The 19612-nt window shown below is 43.1% G+C and overlaps 2 protein-coding genes across 2 annotated transcripts; both read left to right on the top strand.

Moving 5' to 3' along the window:
* The first annotated feature begins 3497 nt into the window (after positions 1-3497).
* LOC141021716 (uncharacterized) lies at positions 3498-4757 on the top strand. Its single transcript, XM_073497573.1, has 2 exons — positions 3498-3568; positions 4514-4757. Exons 1-2 carry the CDS (start codon positions 3498-3500, stop codon positions 4755-4757), a joined length of 315 nt encoding a protein of 104 aa, XP_073353674.1.
* A 2682-nt stretch (positions 4758-7439) lies between these two features.
* Positions 7440-8912, top strand: LOC141021715 (uncharacterized). The gene is made up of 2 exons (XM_073497572.1): positions 7440-7786; positions 8555-8912. Exons 1-2 carry the CDS (start codon positions 7440-7442, stop codon positions 8910-8912), a joined length of 705 nt encoding a protein of 234 aa, XP_073353673.1.
* The last annotated feature ends 10700 nt before the right edge of the window (positions 8913-19612 follow it).

Here is a 19612-nt window from a genome sequence, read left to right as displayed (position 1 = left end):
TTACCAGACCAGTGCCCGGCAATGGCTTTCGCGATCCCAGATGCTTTCGGGAACACGGTACACAAGCTGTGTTGCTGGCACATTATGAAGAAGTACAGGGAACACCTCGCATACCTGTACAACCTGCGCAAAGAATTTAAGGATGAATTCACATCAATCCTCAACTGGCCCCTCATGCCAACTGAGTTTGAGGCTGCCTGGAAAAGACTCATGGATAAGTACAACCTCCATGATGATGCCACGATGGTGGGCAAGTGGAATGAGCGTGAGAGATGAATATCAGCCTACTGAAAGAAATTTTCTGCGCCAAAATGACATCCACACAACGAAGTGAGAGCATGAACTATGTGCTCAAGAAGATCTTCGTAAGTGAGAGACAAAACCTACACCTGTTTGTCAGCCAGTTAAACTCCTGCGTCAAAACAAGGAGGCAGACAGAGAACCAGGAGACAATGGGTAACCGGGTATAGCTCTATCACTTGTCGTAAGACAAACATAACATGCTTACTAAAGTAAAACTTTATTAGTTAGACAATTTTTTTCTGTGATAAAACTAATAATTTGGTCATCATTCTTGCATGGGCAGAAGGAACAAAACACGCTGACCTTCTATGGGTTTGACACCCAGATGGCAAAGCTTTACTCACGAGCTGTGTACAGCGAGATCAGAAATAGGCTAAAACTGAGCACACTCTTCACAGCGACAGAGATGGAAGAGCCCACAAAGTACCTCGTGCGCTACAACAACCCGCAAAAACTTTCTGTGTGGGCTCAGCACGTGTTCCAGGTGGTTGCAGACCCCGTGGGAGAAACATATGAGTGCGAGTGCAGGCTATGGGACCACACAGGTGAGAACTAATAAAAAGATGTTACATACTGTACTACTTTTTTTGCAAAGTTTTTGTTTGAATGAAATGACAAAAAACATGCACCTCTTCCAAAGAAAATACAGGTCTTTTCTGCGTGCATGTCATGTGCATGATGCAGACAATTAAGGCTGCCAGCGCTCCAGAGAAATACATCCTCAGGAGATACACCAAACGCCCGAACATCCAGCCAACATTCAACAGAAATGACTTGAGGACAGTAGCATCAAACAAGGCATCCCAATACTGCATTGAAAGCTCACTGCTGACGCTGAACATGAGGGTGCACAGAAAAAGCTTGAGAAACCAAGAGAAAATGGCGAGGTCACGGGTCGTCATGGACAAACTTGAACAAGAACTCGACGCCATGCATTCTGCCGAAAACGGAGGTGTCGCGGACAATGAAGCCATTGAGCAGGATATTGCTACAATGTTATCCGAGATGAACCATCTGGGAGCTATTGACCCATTCGACAACGAGGAAGAGGAGCAACAGCAACCAAAGCTTGCCCATGTGCACACTCAAGAGCACCAACATGCTCACATGCAAGATCATGAGCTTGATGGTGTTGTAGGCGAACGACATGACAACAGGACATCCTACCAGCAGCAGCACGAAAGGGTGATTAAACCACCCATATTCTCAAACACAAAGGGGAGGAAGAGTAAGACGCAAGCAGCGAAAGCAGCAGCCAAAAAGCTGCCACGCCCCATCAGATGCGTGGAATTTGGCCCGGACGGCAAACCTCTCGGGATAAGGGCATGCGGATTCTGCAACGTCGTGAGCAACCATAATTACCGCACATGCCCACTCCGCACAGATGCCACTGTCAACAAGCAAACGCTGCACAAGCAGATTGGAGCTGCCCAGGTTTCTACCAATGGAGATGACACACGTAACACCTACACTTGCCGCAAGTGTGGGGGAACTGACGGACATAATGCCCGCACGTGCAAAGTGGGCAAGGAGGTCAGTGGCACTGAACAGAAATAGGGCAAGATACAGAGTTCCAAAAAATCAAAAGAAGAGGATGAAGAAGAAGAGTTTGACGAGAATGACTGCCAATCAGACGAAGACAATGAAGATGACAGTGTTGGGGACGAGGAAACTGAAACTGACGAAGAAGCTGCCAAGGCTCAACCAGGAAAGGACGCCAACAAGGGACAACATTCGGGGCCAGTTAGGAGGAGCTCAAGACTGAACAATCCAAAGTTGACATGCTGCTGCGTCAACTGAAAAATAAGCTTGTACTCTCAGTTGCCTCGGTACCCAATGAGGAAACATATCAGAAACACTGTCGCTACCAAAACTTATTTAGCAATATCATCGATTTCTCGATCAGTACTATAGTTAAGATATAATTTGTGATTTGTGCCAGTTGGACAAGTGACATTATTATGTAAACCATTTGATAATCCTTTTGAATGCAGTCACAAATACATTTCAAAAAACTTATCTGGATTTATGTAACGCCAACACTACTGTCGACGAGTAACTCAGCAAAAATATGTTAAGGAAAATTTAAACTCTTATAGTACATCAGTACTGATAATTCTCAATCGTCAGTACAAAGGCATAGTAAAACAAACACACCCGTGAACACCTCAAAAAAACACCGTTTGAAAAAACAAGCTATATCTGCTTCTGCCAGTCCCAGTTCAGAAAGACCATCAGTACAAAAAAATAATTACCTCAACCAAAATGCGAATATAATACATCTTGTACTGATGAAAATTTAATTTGTCTGTAAAAAATACTCAGAAATTATCTTGATATAAACAATCCTTTAAAAATACAAAAATTGTTTTAAAAAACATTAGCATGACACACATAGTCTCACTAGTATTCGGTAAGTTCAATTACACTTCAATCACCAGTCCAAGTACCCACAGTAGAGGAGTAGAAACCTCCATCATCACCAACCCTGACACGTGCAAGTGGGATAAGCAGCTGATAAGTACAGCTTGACAAGACGGATCAGTGCAACAGTAAAATGCCATCATCACCACCCCTGAGACGTGCAAGTGGGATTTAGCAGATCATAAGTACAGCTTGACAAGACTAGTCAGTGCAACAGTAAAAACCGTTTGACTTGGACGGTTACTTCTTCCAGGCCACCACCCACGCCACCCACTGAGCGGTTGCCACAAGGGACTGCAAACGGGGACCCCCACGACCACCACACCCATGCCCCCACGAACCGCCTCCCACACATCCCCGTCAACGCACTGCAAAATACCCCTTTCTCTTCCATCTCTGCCTCATTGCCAGAAACCATCATTGCCCCTTCCATCTCCACTGCAGACAAACCACAAACTTATCTCTCCCAAGCCCACAGCCGCCGGAGGAGGGCGATGGCGGAGGAACCGTCCGCCAAGCGTCATCATGGCGAGCCGTCGGACAAGAGCATCAACCTCGTCGACGTTCACGTCCCCGGCAAGAAGCGCGAGTACACCAAAACCCTCACATGGGTTGAGCTCCACGGCAAGGAGACGCTGGAGATCGTCTGGACCAGCGAACCAGACAAGGCCGGCGAGGTGATCTCCAGGCTCTGGAAGAAGGCTTCCGGCCAGCGTCGTACGATCGTCGGTGTTGGTGTGGAGTACACCAGCGAAGATGAACCTCCCTAGATGGCAGCAGTCCTGCAGTTGTGCGTCGACGAGCTCTGCTTGGTGTACCACATCGCAGCGGCCAAAAAATGGTGAGCCATCCTACTCATTTGCCCTGTTTGGTTTATCTGTTTTATTAGTACTGTATCCTGAAAATTTCATCAAACTTGTTTCCCAACTAGATGTACTAGTGTGGTTTGTGAAAAGTGGATGCACTACTGCATTTTCTCAAGTAGATACACTATAAATGTATTTTTGAACCTGATGCACTAGATTGCTATTTGGAAAATCTTGCGGAAGATTAATTTCTGAAGTTGATCGACTAGTGTAGTTTCTGAACTTGATCCAATAGTGTACTTTATGTACTCTATGTATTAAAAAGATGTTTCTGAACTTGATGTAGTGAAGTATTTTCTGAATTTGATCTAATGTTATTTTCATAAGAAAATAAACTAAGGACTTGGTGAAGCACTGGTTATATGTTATCCTATTAACCAAAAGTAAACTAAACTAGTACCAAAGCAGAACATACAACATTGACTGAAACTATGTATAATCCAAAAAGAAAAATAACATGATGTACTTGAATTTAATTTCAGAACTTTGTTTACTAGTTTCTGAAGTACATTCATCCATTAATTATGCTATATAAGCATCTACTTCATGGATTCATGTTTCTGAACTTGATGTAGTGAAGTATTTTCTGAATTTGGTCTAATGTTAGTTTCGTAAGCAAAAAAACTAAGAACTTGGTGAAGCACTGGTTATGTGTTGTCCAATTGAACAAAAGTAAACTAAACTAGTACTAAAGCAGCACATACAACATTGACTCGAACTATGTATAATCCAAAAAGAAAAATAACATGATGTACTTGAATTTAATTTCAGAACTTTGTTTACTAGTTTTTGAAGTACATTCATCCATTATTTATGCTACATAAACAACTACTTCATGGATTCATCGCTTGTAAAACAAAAAAATGAATAATTCAAACATCAAAGTAATGCTAATTTTCAAAATGGCTCTCCCCTTGCAGGCCCAAGCGCCTGAACGACATGCTGCAGCATGAGAGGTTGTTCACATTTGCCGGTTTCAGCATTGAAAGCGACAAAGAGAAGCTGAAGTTGCCCGGTTTGGAGATCAACCCCAACAAGTTCATCGACATTCAGCGCAAGTGGAGAGTTCCATACACCGGAAAAGAGTACGACTCCTTGACTGATGTTGCAGCCAGCGTCATCCACCCATTCTACAAAGGCATGAAGAAGAACATCAACACGTAGGAAGACCACAAACTGCGGGGGACTAGCCCGCTGCCAGACAACCTCATCGAGTACACAGGAGTAGATGCGTACGCCATGTACAAGCCATGGATCATAATCGACTACATCATAGATGGTTCGGAATTTGCAAAAGAGCAGCAGGATGACAACTTCTACGACCGCCCCTATTGCCCCTTTATGGGATGAAGATATACATCAGAGCCTGCCTTCGTTTTCCTTCCGCTTGTGCTTGCCTTTTATCTTGTTGTTTCAAATTAGTAGTTTGCTCTTGTTGGGTTGAACCAGTATGATTATGTCGTGCTTGTCATGGTTGAACAAGTTTACTTATGTCATCAAGTACAATGTTTTGCTTATCTCATTATATAAGTTTGGTAGCTTCGTATGTTGTTAATCCATCATTTCAAATTCAAAAGTAGCTTCTGAATGGAACTTTGTGGCTGCTCTAAAGTACTAGTTATGAAGCAACTAATCACACAATGTTGTTCCATGTGTAGTTTCGATTCAGTATTGTATAGAAAACATAACGTTGAAAACAATCAGCACAATTTGAGTTGCTTAACAACGCTTCAAAAGTTGAAGCAAAAATTCTTAGTACTTCATGTTGTGTTCTCATTCATATGTAGCTGCTAGAAAATTAACAAGTACTACAAACAGAAAAAGTTAAGAAGCATCAGCACACACTTATGTTGGTCACTTGCAGATTAAGAATGACAGTACTAGTACACTTGATCGGACAGTACAAACTTACTACAATAAAAAGTACAAAGAAGCATCAGTCCATAATCACCCAAAAAAATGTCAGACTAAGAACATAAGCGCTACTATGAGGCAAGTACCATAGTTCTGAAAATGACACCAGAAGACCCTTGAGAATAATCGCAAAAACAAACACAAAAAAGAAGGCAAAAAACTCAAATGAAAAAGATTACACTTACACAAAACTGACAAGAACCAAAACAAAAAGTATCAGTCCAAGTTACAGGTGGAGTCAAGTACTAGATTCAAAAAAAAGAAAAAAATTGACCGCTCAAGGTCACGCGCAGGCCCTGACGCTGCTAGATACTTGAACTCGAGCCCGTGGGCGAATCCCTAGTTATCTGCACAACGCAGGGCCCGCCGACCAGGGCCCACAGGTCATGAGAGAGAGCGAGCGCCGTGTATAAGCGCTCAGGTAAGTATTCAGAGGAGTTCGACCAGTGAGCCTCGGCTACGCTTATAAACAGGTCCAGAGCCCCCTCGACTAGCGAGGTGGGACTAAACCCAGAGCGCATGTGCACGCCCACTGCACAGCCGCGCGGACGAGCTATCTGGGCCGGAAAACGGCCCAATAGCCTGCATCGTCTACAAACACCCCACCAATAAGCCTAGTTAAACAAACCAGAGGGCGGGGCAAAGAAATATAAACTACAAGAAAAATGTTCGAAACTGAAAATATATAAATTCAAATACCAGTTCGCAGGCAATAACTTTAAATACGAAAAATATAAATAAAAATAATTTTAGCTCTGAACCACGGATGATAAAAAAGGAGAAAATATGATACAAAAACAACGAACCTCTAAAAAGAAGAGAACTTAATAGCCTATCTGTTAAATGTACATAATTTAAAAAACCGAATTAAATATTACTTTCAAGTTCAACTACTAAAATGCAAAAAGTTCAAACATATAATATTTGTCAATTATGCTAAATTTCTTATTTATATAAAATCTGACAAGTTCAACTACTAAAATGCAAAAAGTTCAAACATATAATGTTTGTCAATTATGCTAAATTTCTTATTTATATAAATTCTGACAAGTTCAACTACTAAAATAAAAGAAGTTCAAATATATAATGTTTGTCAATTATGATAAATTTCTTATTTATATAAATTCTGACTACAACTACTAAAATGCAAGAAGTTCAAACAGAATTTATCTGTCAATTTTGCTAAATTTCTTATTTATATAAAATCTGTCCACACCTCAACGAACGATTTGGTTGTAAAATAATCTCAATCCCCCAACCCACCCAAAAAAACAAAAAAACTCAGTTCAGACATACATATGACATTAGTACTAAAAAGCAGGATCAGTCAGGCCACTCACACCATTGTGACAGCAAATTTCAAAACCACACGTTGTATGAAATTACATTTCAGTTCACACAAATGAGAATACAAAAACTATAAAGGCCTAACTTAGGTTAGTATAGATGAAAATAAAATAAGTACCAGTTTTGAGCAACAACTCCCAGGGCACTGAAAAATGTTTTGAGATAAACTAGTCTATAAGACTTCAGTGGAAAAACAATACTTAACATCCACACGGAAAAACTTCACAAAGCATACGTCACCTAAACAGTGCAAAATGCCATCATCACCACCCCTGAGACGTGCAAGTGGGATTTAGCAGATCATAAGTACAACTTGACAAGACTAGTCAGTGCAACAGTAAAAACCCTTTGACTTGGACGGTTGCTTCTTCCAGGCCACCACCCGCGCCACCCACTGAGAGGTTGCCACAAGGGACTGCAAACGGGGACCCCCACGACCACCACACCCACGCCCCCGACGAACCGCCTCCCACACATCCCCGTCGACGCACTGCAAAATACCCCATTGTCTTCCATCTCTGCCTCATTCACAGAACCACCATTGCCGCTTCAATCTCCACTGCACACAGTCGCCGGAGGAAGGCGATGGCGGAGGAACCGTTCGCCAAGCGTCATCATAGTGAGCCGTCGGACAAGAGCAGCAACCTCGTCGATGTTCACGTCCCTGGCGAGAAGCGCGAGTACATGAGAACCCTTACAGAGGTTGGGCTCCACGGCAAGGAGACGCTGGAGATCATCTGCACCAGCGAACCAGACAAGGCCGACAAGGTGATGAGCAGGCTCAGGATGAAGGGCGGCGGCTTGTATCCGAGCTTCATCGGAGTTGATGTGGAGTACACCAGCGACGATGAACCTCCACAGATGGCGGCAGTCCTGCAGTTGTGCGTCGAGGAACTCTGCTTGGTGTACCACATCGCAGTAGCCACAAAATGGTAACCCATACAACTGTTCATTCATCTGTTGTACTAGTACTACTCACTAAAAACTTCATTAAACTTGTTTCCCAACTAGATGAACTACTATAGTTTGTGAAGTGGATGCACGAGTACATGTTTCTCAAGTAACATGCATTTCTGAAGCTGTGAAGTGGATTGTTTCACCAGATTAGCATCTGGAAAATGTTTATAGAATTCTGAACTTGATGCACCAAATTAATTTCTGAACTTGATGTACTAGCATAGATTCTGATCTTGATGCACTAGTATAGTTTATAGAATTGATGTATTAAAAGATGTTTGGTGAAGTGGTATAGGTCCATATCTTGATGCACATGTTTCTCAAATTAATTTCTGAACTTGATATAGAATTGATGCACAGAGATGTATCAAGCACTGGTATAGGTCTTTTATTAAACAAAAAAGAAAACTAAACTTGAATCAAGCAGCACATATATCATTGAATCTGGTAAAAATGATTCTTGAATTTGGTGAAGCACTAAAGATAGCAAAAAAGAAAAATAACATGGTGTAGTTGAATTTAATTTCAGGACTTTGTGTACTAGTTTCTAAACTACATTCATCCATGACTTATACTATATAAGCATCTACCTCATGGATTATCGCTTGTAAAACCAAAAAGCAGAAGAATTAAATCTTCAAAAAAGAAGACTAATCTTTAAATGTGTGTCTCCCCCCTTGCAGGCCCAAGCGCCTCAAAGACTTCCTATAGGAGGAGAAATTGTACACATTTGTCGGTTTCAGCATTGGAGGTAACAAGCGGATGCTGAACAAGTCTGGTTTGGAGATCAACCCCAACAACTTCATCGACATGCAGCGCAAGTGGAAAGATCCAAAGACCGACAAATACTACGACTCCTTGGCCGATGATGCAGGCAGCGTAATCCACCCATTCTACAGCGGCATGAAGAAGAAGATGGACAAGGCAGACCACAAATTGTGGGGGACGAGCCCGCTGCCAGACAACTTTATCACGTACGCAGGAATAGATGCGTACGCCACGTACAAGTCATGGAAGACAATCGACAACATCGTGACAGGTTGGGATATTTCAAAAGAGCAGGAGGCTGACCCCTACTACCACTGCAGCTTCGCGGGATGAAGATGCATGAAAGTCTGTATTCGTGTTGCTCGCACTTCTGTCTGTCCTTAACCTTATGTTATGTGTGTCAGGGTTTGAACAAGTTTGCCTATGTCTATCAAGTACATCGTTTGCTTATGTCGTTCAACAAGTTTGCTAGCTTCCTAGTTTGTTGATCCATAATTTGAAGTTGAAGTAGGTAGAAGTTGAAACTTGATGGCTGCCACGCAGCACTAGTCATGGAGAAACAAAAATCACACATGGATATTTTCACAAAAAAAAACAGTGGCAGACTAACTAAGGACAATAGCAAATAGTAGACTTGGACGCTCAGTACAGCTTAGACATTTACGGTAGTACTAGCACACTAAGAAATCAGTTTTTAGTTTCAAAAGAACACTAAAAAGACTAAGTTTCAGCTGAGGACAACATTCACTACTAACAGCATCGTGCTAATAGTAGTTAGAAATTTACTGAGTACTGCAACAGGAAAAGCAAAGAACAATCAGTACGTATTTCCTAGGCACTAGCATGCTAGGATTGAGAGTTCTGGTACACTTGAACAAACGGTACATTCATTCTACAAAATATAAAAAGGAACGGAAGCTTCAGTTCACATTCCATAAAACATTGACACACTAAGAATAACAGTAATAGTACAACTGAAATCTCAGTACAACTTAGTCTATAAGGCAAGTACTATGATCATACCAAACATTGCCTTGAGAAGAACCACAGCCTAGAAAAAAGAAGGCCAAAACTAAATCAAAAGGATATCAGTTCGACCAAGGAGAAAAATCACAAGAAAAGAAAACAGAAGCATCAGGCCACATTGACCAGTGAGGCACTAGTTTCAAACAACACAAGAAAATAAAATGATCAAAGTACTAGCACAATTGAAATCTCAGTACAACTTAGTTTATTCGGTAAGTGCTATGATGATACCAATTAATGCCTTGAGAAAGAAGGCCAAGACTCAACCAAATACATTACAGTTCAACCAAGGACAAAAATTAACAAAAACACAAACAACAGAAGCATCAGCCCACATTGACTAGTGAAGTAATTATGAACTTTATACGGCTGTCTGTTAAATGTAGCTAATTTAAACCAGTGCTTTAACTTTTATTATGAAGTTCAACTACTAAAATTCAAGAAGTTCAAACAAAAATTTGGCTCTCAAATTTTGCTAAATTTCTTATACTTAAATAAAATCTGGCTAGAGATCACGTAGCAACTTGGTCGTAAATAACTTCAATCCGAAAAAAACTTCAGTTCTAATACATTATATGAAATTAGTTCTACATAACAAGGAAGCGTCACTCCACTCACGCTAGATCCACAAGTGTTATCATGACACCAGATTTTAAAAGCCTTACGCTGAATGACATTACAATTCAGTACTAACAGAACTATACTATAAGTACAAGAAAAGAGGGTACAAAAACTATAAAGGTCCAACCTAGGTTGGGACAGATGAAAATAAAATAAATCTCAGTTTTCCAGCAACAACTCGTAATGAACTTGGAAAAAGGTGCTTTCAGTTCAACTAGTTTACAAGACTTCAGTACAAAAAATAGAACTTAACCAAAACGAATTCCCAATGAAAAATACACAAGTGAAAACAGCTATTCAACCACACTATCATCATGGAAAAAAAGATTGTTAAACATTGTGCCACACTTAAACACAACAAAAAATATACAAGTTATTACATAGTACTTGACAAGACATCCAAACACTACAATCAAAGCCTACAATGCTTTCAAGAGATATATCACACAACTATCCATTTCACTACGCAAATGATGACCATTTCTTCTATGCACCAGGAGCCAAAGGCTGAACCTCCTTGAGAAGCTCCGTCACCAGAAGCTGGTTATTCCGGTTGAACACAACTCTATACAGATCCTCAGCATTCCAATCAACAATACGAGGCTGCAAAACAATAAAACAAATTGTCAAAAATCATGACACATTAAAAAGAAGAATACACAAACAGCCAAACACAGAAAAGTGAAAAGCTCAACTAGAACCCACATCATTATCTCAAATTTTCCCAACGATCTTTTCACCATCATAGGATCCGGCATACTTCACAGTATAATGGCCACATTCATTCGCCCCTTGAAGTGGAACCTTCACAAACATTGGTTTCTTTGCAAAAAGCTCCCATTTGGACTCCTTGCTCGCATTGTACTGAGCATCACCATACACAGCCTTCATTACTTGGACCATCCTGGAGATCTGTAAAAAAAAGAAAAGAAACCACACATTTTCACGTATCAGAAAAGCAGAAACAAAGATGGGAAAAATTAATCCAGTACAGATAATAGATGTCACTCACAATCTTCTCGCAGTCTTTATGATAGGTGTTCTTTGAAGGACGATGGTTCTTCGGATAAGGTAAAGAGTCAAGGATGTCGATGCTACTTCGGTACCGATTCATGACATCTAAGGAAAAGTGGTTCACTTTCTTATACTTTGGTAAAACCATAGGCTTGAATAGAGGCATCATGATCTAAAAACAAATGACCAAAAAAGAGATATTAAATATTCAAAATAAAAAATCAGCATGGCAACAAACAAATAAAACCAAAAATCAGCTAGTAGAACTCACAAGGTCGGCAGTGAGCAAGTCTTCCTCTTTTCTAACATAGCTCCTGAAATCTCTCACTGCACTCTCCACATTAAACTCTTTATCTTCACCACCGTAAAACGTACAGTCAAGCACAACCTGCAAAAAACCCAGAAATAAATAGACAGGGGAAAGGATCAACAAGCAAAGTATTATTAAAACTCGTAAAACAATAGGCAGTCTTGTTTAAGATAAACAACCGATCTGATTGATTACCGTGATGAAATATGGACTGAGCAATACCCTTTTCCCAGATGCAAAATCAACATTTCTATCGGGATCTTTCTTCCAATCATCAATGAGGAAGTCCATTACATCACCCTCCATCATTTACCCAGGTGCAAAAACTTCCCAGATGCGTTTCCGAGTGAAGCTGGTTACGCTACCATCGGGCTAAGGTATCATTGAGAATGTATTCCTGCAGCACAGACAAGAACGAAAAGCAGGGGAAGCAAGATAAGTCATTCATAGCAGTTCAAGTTGTATAAAAAGTAACATTTCAGGTCATATTTATCTAGCAGTTACAAACAACAGAGGAAAAGAAGAGGAAACGTAATGAGAGATACTCACTCGACATACTTCTCACATGCTTCATCGCTAAGCAACATATTATACAACTTGCGAGCCTTGTCTAGGTGAGGGAATTTATGAGGGTGAAGCTGCTGCACAGGGGAGCAAAACTTTATAGGAGCTCTGGGTGCACGCTTCGTGCTTGTAACATTGCCAGAATCCAAAGCAGGATCCTTCCTAGCACCACCAGCTCTACGGGCCAATATTCCAGCAAGTGGGGATAAACCCTTGGCAGCAGCGCTCCTGGTGACTCTTCCCATGCCAGTAATCTTGTCAAACGCATCATCATCGCTGTCTATCAATTCTAGAATGGGATTCTTGGGTGTAGAGGGGCTCTCTGCACAAGCAGCCGTAGAACCTTTCAGAGCTCCCAACCGCCCCTTAATAACACCAGATCTTGTCTTTTCTGGAGAATGCCCCTGGCTAAGATCAATAGATACACGCTCAAGGTCCGAGAACTGGCTCCCAAAGATCCTGTAGTCATGCTCATCAAGATCCAGCCACTCACCTACAAAAATAAAAAAATAAAAGACTGTTGGAAATATGCCCTAGAGGCAATAATAAATGGTTATTATTATATTTCTTTGTTCATGATAATTGTCTATTGTTTATGCTATAATTGTGTTATCCGGAAATCATAATACATGTGTGAATACATAGACCACAACGTGTCCCTAGTAAGCCTCTAGTTGACTAGCTCGTTGATCAACAGATAGTCATGGTTTCCTGACTATGGACATTGGATGTCGTTGATAACGGGATCACATCATTAGGAGAATGATGTGATGGACAAGACCCAATCCTAAGCATAGCATAAAAGATCGTGTAGTTTCGTTTGCTAGAGCTTTTCCAATGTCAAGTATCTTTTCCTTAGACCATGAGATCGTGCAACTCCCGGATACCGTAGGAGTGCTTTGGGTGTGCCAAACATCACAACGTAACTGGGTGACTATAAAGGTGCACTACGGGTATCTCCGAAAGTGTCTGTTGGGTTGGCACGGATCGAGACTGGGATTTGTCACTCCGTGTGACGGAGAGGTATCTCTGGGCCCACTCGGTAATGCATCATCATAATGAGCTCAATGTGACTAAGGCGTTAGTCACGGGATCATGCATTACGGTACGAGTAAAGAGACTTGCCGGTAAGGAGATTGAACAAGGTATTGGGATACCGACGATCGAATCTCGGGCAAGTAACATACCGATTGACAAAGGGAATTGTATACGGGATTGATTGAATCCTCGACATCGTTGTTCATCCGATGAGATCATCGTGGAACATGTGGGAGCCAACATGGGTATCCAGATCCCGCTGTTGGTTATTGACCGGAGAGGCGTCTCGGTCATGTCTGCATGTCTCCCGAACCCGTAGGGTCTACACACTTAAGGTTCGGTGACGCTAGGGTTGTAGAGATATGAGTATGCGGAAACCAGAAAGTTGTTCGGAGTCCCGGATGAGATCCCGGACGTCACGAGGAGTTCCGAAATGGTCCGGAGGTGAAGAATTATATATAGGAAGTCCAGTTTCGGCCACCGGGAAAGTTTCGGGGGTTATCGGTATTGTATGGGGACCACCGGAAGGGTCCCAGGGTCCACCGGGTAGGGCCACCTGTCCCGGAGGGCCCCATGGGCTGAAGTGGGAAGGGAACCAGCCCATAGTGGGCTAGGGCACCCCCCATGGGCCTCCCCCTGCGCCTAGGGTTGGAAACCCTAGGGTGGGGGGGCGCCCCACTTGACTTGGGGCTTCATCATGAGTAAACACTTGCGTCAAATGAGTTTGCAGACACCTGCAAGCTGCCATCACCATCATCATGAGTAACAGGCTCAGTGCCATCAACACTCTGTGACTGAGTAACAGACACCTGCAAGCTGCCATCACCATCATCAACGTTAAGAGAATACATTCCATCATTAATATCTTTGACAACATCAGAAATGTCCTCAGGAGCACCATGGCTGTCATTAACTGCATAAACCAATAACATAAGCACGCACATATAAAATTAAAACAAAATTAACATTGCAGAGACAAGATAAATAAAGCGCATACTATAAGACACAAAGAAAAGGAACAACTCATGTAGCTAATCATATTTATGTATTCAAGGCTGATAAAAAAAGAGCAAATATAAGGGAAACACCAGCAACATTCGCAAGTTCTTCTAGAGGGTTTGGTGTCTCAAAAATAACATTCACAAGATCTTGAAAGCGTTCTGATTTGTTAGAATCAGGAGGCACCGGCACTCCAACATCTGCAACAACATCATAATTAGCAAAAAACTACACGAACAAGCAATCAGTTCAACTATAAGAACACCACAAGTGCACCCAATAAAACAATATCAACCCCCCACTGGCACAACAAACTTCAGAATGACAACTCTTTCAACATCATAATAGTTCTTCACTGACTACGACACCGTATTTCAAATGCCAGGACAGCAGTTCAAACTACAGATGGTGATCAGTACTACAACCTGTCTGTAGGTCACATCAACTGCCAAAACTATACACACCACACATTCCAGGGCAAAATTAACAGCTATCAAAATACATACAACTTATAAAGTCAATACGACAACACCTATACAACCTAAAAACAAGATCTGTTAAAACATCATCCAAATTACAGGGAAAATCACCTACATTCAACTTGTCCGGACTGGATGATGTACCCATTGAGATCTACACACCTAAAATCTGCCCAACCAGATCTACAAGACACATGAACAAAAATTAGGGCTCTGACCTATTTAGGAAATGAAGCACGCCATACAAAGCAAAACTCTTACCAGCAAACACAAAATCCTCCACGGAATCCAGTATCACTGTCGCCAACCGCTCGTTCAAGAGCAAAGGAACCCTAGCGAATCCAGCCTGAGACAGCAAGAGAGCAATAGCTTAGTAATAGAGGGAAAATCTGTACATAAGAGGATGCAAGGGAAATCGACGGCAGAGCAAAATGAGCAAACAGAGCACCCAAACCTCCAAACCTAGGGTTCAACCCGCCGGCCGACGCTCCCGCGGTGAAACAGGAGAAGCAACTTCTCTGCGAGAAGAGAAGAAGAGGGGAACAAAGAAGGAATCGATTTGGGGAGGGGAGCGGAGCGGAACGGGGGAGAGAGGAGGTTAAAAGGTGAGTGGGAGAAAACCGATGGCTAAAGCCCACAATCGTGGCCAAGCCCACAATCTCTGGGCAGTTACCAAAGATAATAGCAAAAATTAAATACAATAAAAAATTAATATAGAGGTAGAAAACAAACGGCTAAAGTACAAATAATAACTCACAACAGTACAATAAAAATTATCAAAAAAGTACAAATGAAATAATAATTCATAACGGTGCTGGTTTTTCCCCTAAAAAAAGATAAGATAATGGGGGCAAGTCATGTTACGGACTCGCCTCCGCACACCTCTCAGTGCGATGCGGTGCGGGGGCAAGTCATGTTATGGACTCGCCTCCGCATGCGACGCCGCGGCATGCTGCGTTGTCGCCTGCTACGGCTCGTTCCTAGCTCGGCCTCGCCGGGATGGGGGAGGGGGGACCCCCCTCCCCCCGGCTCGGCCTCGCGCTAACGCGGCAGTGCGCTCGTTTGACAGGCGCAGTGCGGTTATTCTGTCCTCCCCCCACACACGCACCCACACACCCCTAAAGATAGATAATGGGGGCAAGTCCATACAAGGAAGATGTGTCAGTACAACTATGCCCCTCGGTGCGGTGCGGTGCGATGCAGGGGCAAGTCATGTTACGGACTCGCCTCCGCATGCGACGCCGCGGCACACCGCGTCGTCGCCTGCTACAGCTCGTTCCTGGCTCGGCCTCGCCGGGATGGGCGAGGGGGTCCTGACCCCCATCCCCCCCGGCTCGGCCTCGCGCTAACGCGGCAGTGCGCTCGTTTGACAGGCGCAGTGCGGTTATTCTGTTTCCCCCCCCCCCCACACGCACCCGCACACCCCTAAAGATAGATAATGGGGGCAAGTCCATACAAGGAAGATGTCTCAGTACAACTATGCCCCTCGGTGCAGTGCGGTGCGGGGGAAAGTCATGTTACGGACTCGCCTCCGCATGCGACGCCGCGGCAAGCTGCGTCGTCGCCTGCTACGGCTCGTTCCTGGCTCGGCCTCGCCGGGATGGGGGAGGGGGGGTCCCTCCCCCCCTCCCCCGACTCGGCCTCGCGCTAACGTGGCAGTGCGCTCGTTTGACAGGCGCATTGCGGTTATTCTGTTTCCCCCCACACGCACCCACACACCCCTAAAGATAGATAATGGGGGCAAGTCCATACAAGAAAGAATTGTCAGTACAACTATGCCCCTCGGTGTGGTGCGGTGCCGTGCGGGGGCAAGTCATGTTACGGACTCGCCTCAGCATGCGACGTCGTGGCACGCTGCGTCGTCGCCTGCTACGGCTCGTTCCTGGCTCGGCCTCACCGGGATGGGGGAGGGGGGTCTCGACCCTCCTCCCCCCGGCTCGGCCTCGCGCTAACGCGGCAGTGCGCTCGTTTGACAGGCGCAGTGCGGTTATTCTATTTCCCCTCCCCCCACACGCACCCACACACCCCTAAAGATAGATAATGGGGGCAAGTCCATACAAGAAAGATGTGTCAGTACAACTATGCCCCTCAGTGCGGTGCGGTGCGGGGGCAAGTCATGTGACGGACTCGCCTCCGCATGCGACGCCGCGGCACGCCGCGTCGTCTGCTGCTACGGCTCGTTCCTAGCTCGGCCTCGCCGGGATGGGGGAGGGGGGTCCCGACCCCCGCTCCCCCCGGCTCGGCCTTGCGCTAACGCGGCAGTGCGCTCGTTTGACAGGCGCAGTGCGGTTATTCTGTCCCCCCCCACACACGCGCACCCACACACCCCTAAGATAGATAATGGGGGCAAGTCGATACAAGGAGGATGTGTCAGCGCAAAAAAATAATAATAACTAGAAAGAAAGAATGCTAAGAATCAAAAATATTATAGATTACACTTACACAAAACTGACAAGAACCAGAACAAAAAAATAATCAGTCCAAGTTACTGGTGTAGTCAAGGACTAGATTCAAACAAACAAAAAAATTGACCGCCCAAGGTCAGGCGCAGGCCCTGACGCTGCTAGATACTTGAACTCGGGCCCGTCGGCGAATCCCTAGTAATCGCACAACGCAGGGCCCGCCGACCAGGGCCCACAGGTCATGAGAGAGAGCGAGCGCCGTGTATAAGCGCTTAGGTAAGTATTAAGAGGAGTTCGACCAGTGAGCCTCGGTTGCGCTTATAAACAGGTCCAGAGCCCCCTCGACTAGCGAGGCGGGACTAAACCCACAGCACAAGCGCACGCCGCACTGCACAGCCGCGCGGATGAGCTATCTGGGCCGAAAACAACGGCTCAGGCAGATGGCCCAAGACACTAGTTCGCCCCATTACAAAATTCCAGCCGATCACCCACGACCAAAATAAAAAAAACAAATGTAGATAATTTTAAAAAAAACCTCACAAGAAATCAGTTCAAAACAAGTAATGTAAAAAGTTCAAACACATGTTAATTTTAAGAGCTAAAAAAATTATATATTTTTTTGAAAAATTAAACGTAGAAGATTGTAATAAAAATTTCAGAAACAAATTTATAAAAAGTTCAACTACTACAATTCATAAGGTTCAAGTAAAATTAGCACTGTGCAGCAAAAATATTAAATTCTTGTTATTTTAAAAAATACTAGAACTATCATTATTCAACTGGAAAAATGATAAATTGTGCTCTAAAATTCATTTAAAAAAGATAGAAAAAATGCTATACAACAAACAAATTTGATTGCTCATTGACAACCTAAATAGTTCAGTACTATCATTAACAACATGTAAGTTCAGCAAACTCAAAAACAAAAAGGGGTCCTACAAATATCATCAGCGTATAGTTCCGTTTGCGAGCCGTGTACATGAAATTATCACAGTCAAAACAAAGGATGCCCATCAGTTCAACTATAATTGTTCCAGTTCAAATATAAAGAATATATATAAAAAAGTTATGCTTGAGAAAAACAATAGGAAAGCATTACATAAATTGTTCCAAACCATCTGATAACACCATAGAATTCAACCATTACACATGCAAATGTTTTAAAGAAAAAATACTGCAACATAATCAAACACACACAAATCTCACAACCGGCGTCATTTGCCACATTTAAACCTACAGCACATAAATTCTGAACGTCAGGGAGTCATCTTCCCTGGAGAACATAACCATAACCACATCACCATCCTCAAATCCAGACTCTGCCACAAACTCCTTCCACCCAGTAGTTAGGTTGATGCAACCATCAAAGTCGATGTGGTAGCCAGCTTCCATCAACTGATACCCATTTTTCTCTGAAGTCTCCATCTTCAGTACGCCGGAACTAGGAGCAACAATCCTGATCCTGGGTGGCATTTTCTGCAAATGGGCATGGGAGTACAAAACAAAGTGAACACCTGACATAACTGAATTTTTACATAGATATAGGAACGGTTTGCATAACAAACTGAAAAGAAAAAATCTGAACCAAAACAATAACACCAAACTAACTAGTCATGTGAACTGACTAAACTGAAGAAATATACATATCAATACACCTACAGTAAAAACATCTGACAAAAAACAGATCAAGGATTATACAAAAATGGATAAAATACTGTTACGTAATGAACAAATACACACAGAAATCCCTACTGTTAAATTCTGACAAAACCAAATAAAAATATAGACAAACTATTGATAAAACTAAACTACAGATTCAGTCCATGGGATTCAAAAAGAGACCTACAAAAAAGTAGAAAACAAAACGAATGGAAACACATACCCATGATTCCTTCAAGTCACCAACCGTCAGGCGACAAACATAGGGTGCACGAAACCCATGGTTGCTGTACAGCAGAGAAGAAAGTTGTCCACGGCGCTGAGTCTGGGTGAGCTCCAAACCAGATTCGTACACACAGCCATCAGCTATGCGCGCCATCTTTGCCAGGCATCCGCATGAACAATCCTCCATGGAACACACAGGAACGGGGAAGAAAACAATGGAGAAAAGAGGGAGGAACCTAGATCTAATTATGGAAGAAGGAAGAAAAAGGAGGGGGAGACTGAGCCACACACCACACATAGATGGATAGAATTTATAGCCAGGGAGACTCGCAGATTATAAAAATAATAAATAGGCAGGTGGGCAGCCAACTGGTAGGAAATAGTTATTATGCAAGCCATGCAACATTTGACCGCAAATCAGTTCAACTTCAGATAAACAAGTAGTTCAAAAGTGCACATGTCAAACATATGTAGATAAAACAACACATTCAGAGGTAAAACAGTTGAATTCATTTAGTCATTCAAACATCTGCTCCCTCACAACACAAATCTTAAAAACATAATATTCACTACTTCAGTCATAACGATCAAAGAAACGACGCCATTTGGCCCTGGTGGATGGATGTGGAGCTGTGGCTGCTCTCGCCCTAGCCCAACTAATGATCCGAATATGGTTCCTTCCCCTGCCCTCTGGAA

Source organism: Aegilops tauschii, chromosome 4 (assembly GCF_002575655.3).
Source record: "Aegilops tauschii subsp. strangulata cultivar AL8/78 chromosome 4, Aet v6.0, whole genome shotgun sequence".
Lineage (NCBI taxonomy): Eukaryota > Viridiplantae > Streptophyta > Magnoliopsida > Poales > Poaceae > Aegilops > Aegilops tauschii.
Note: the sequence above shows the minus strand (reverse complement) of the source record. Positions and strands in the feature narration are given on the sequence as shown.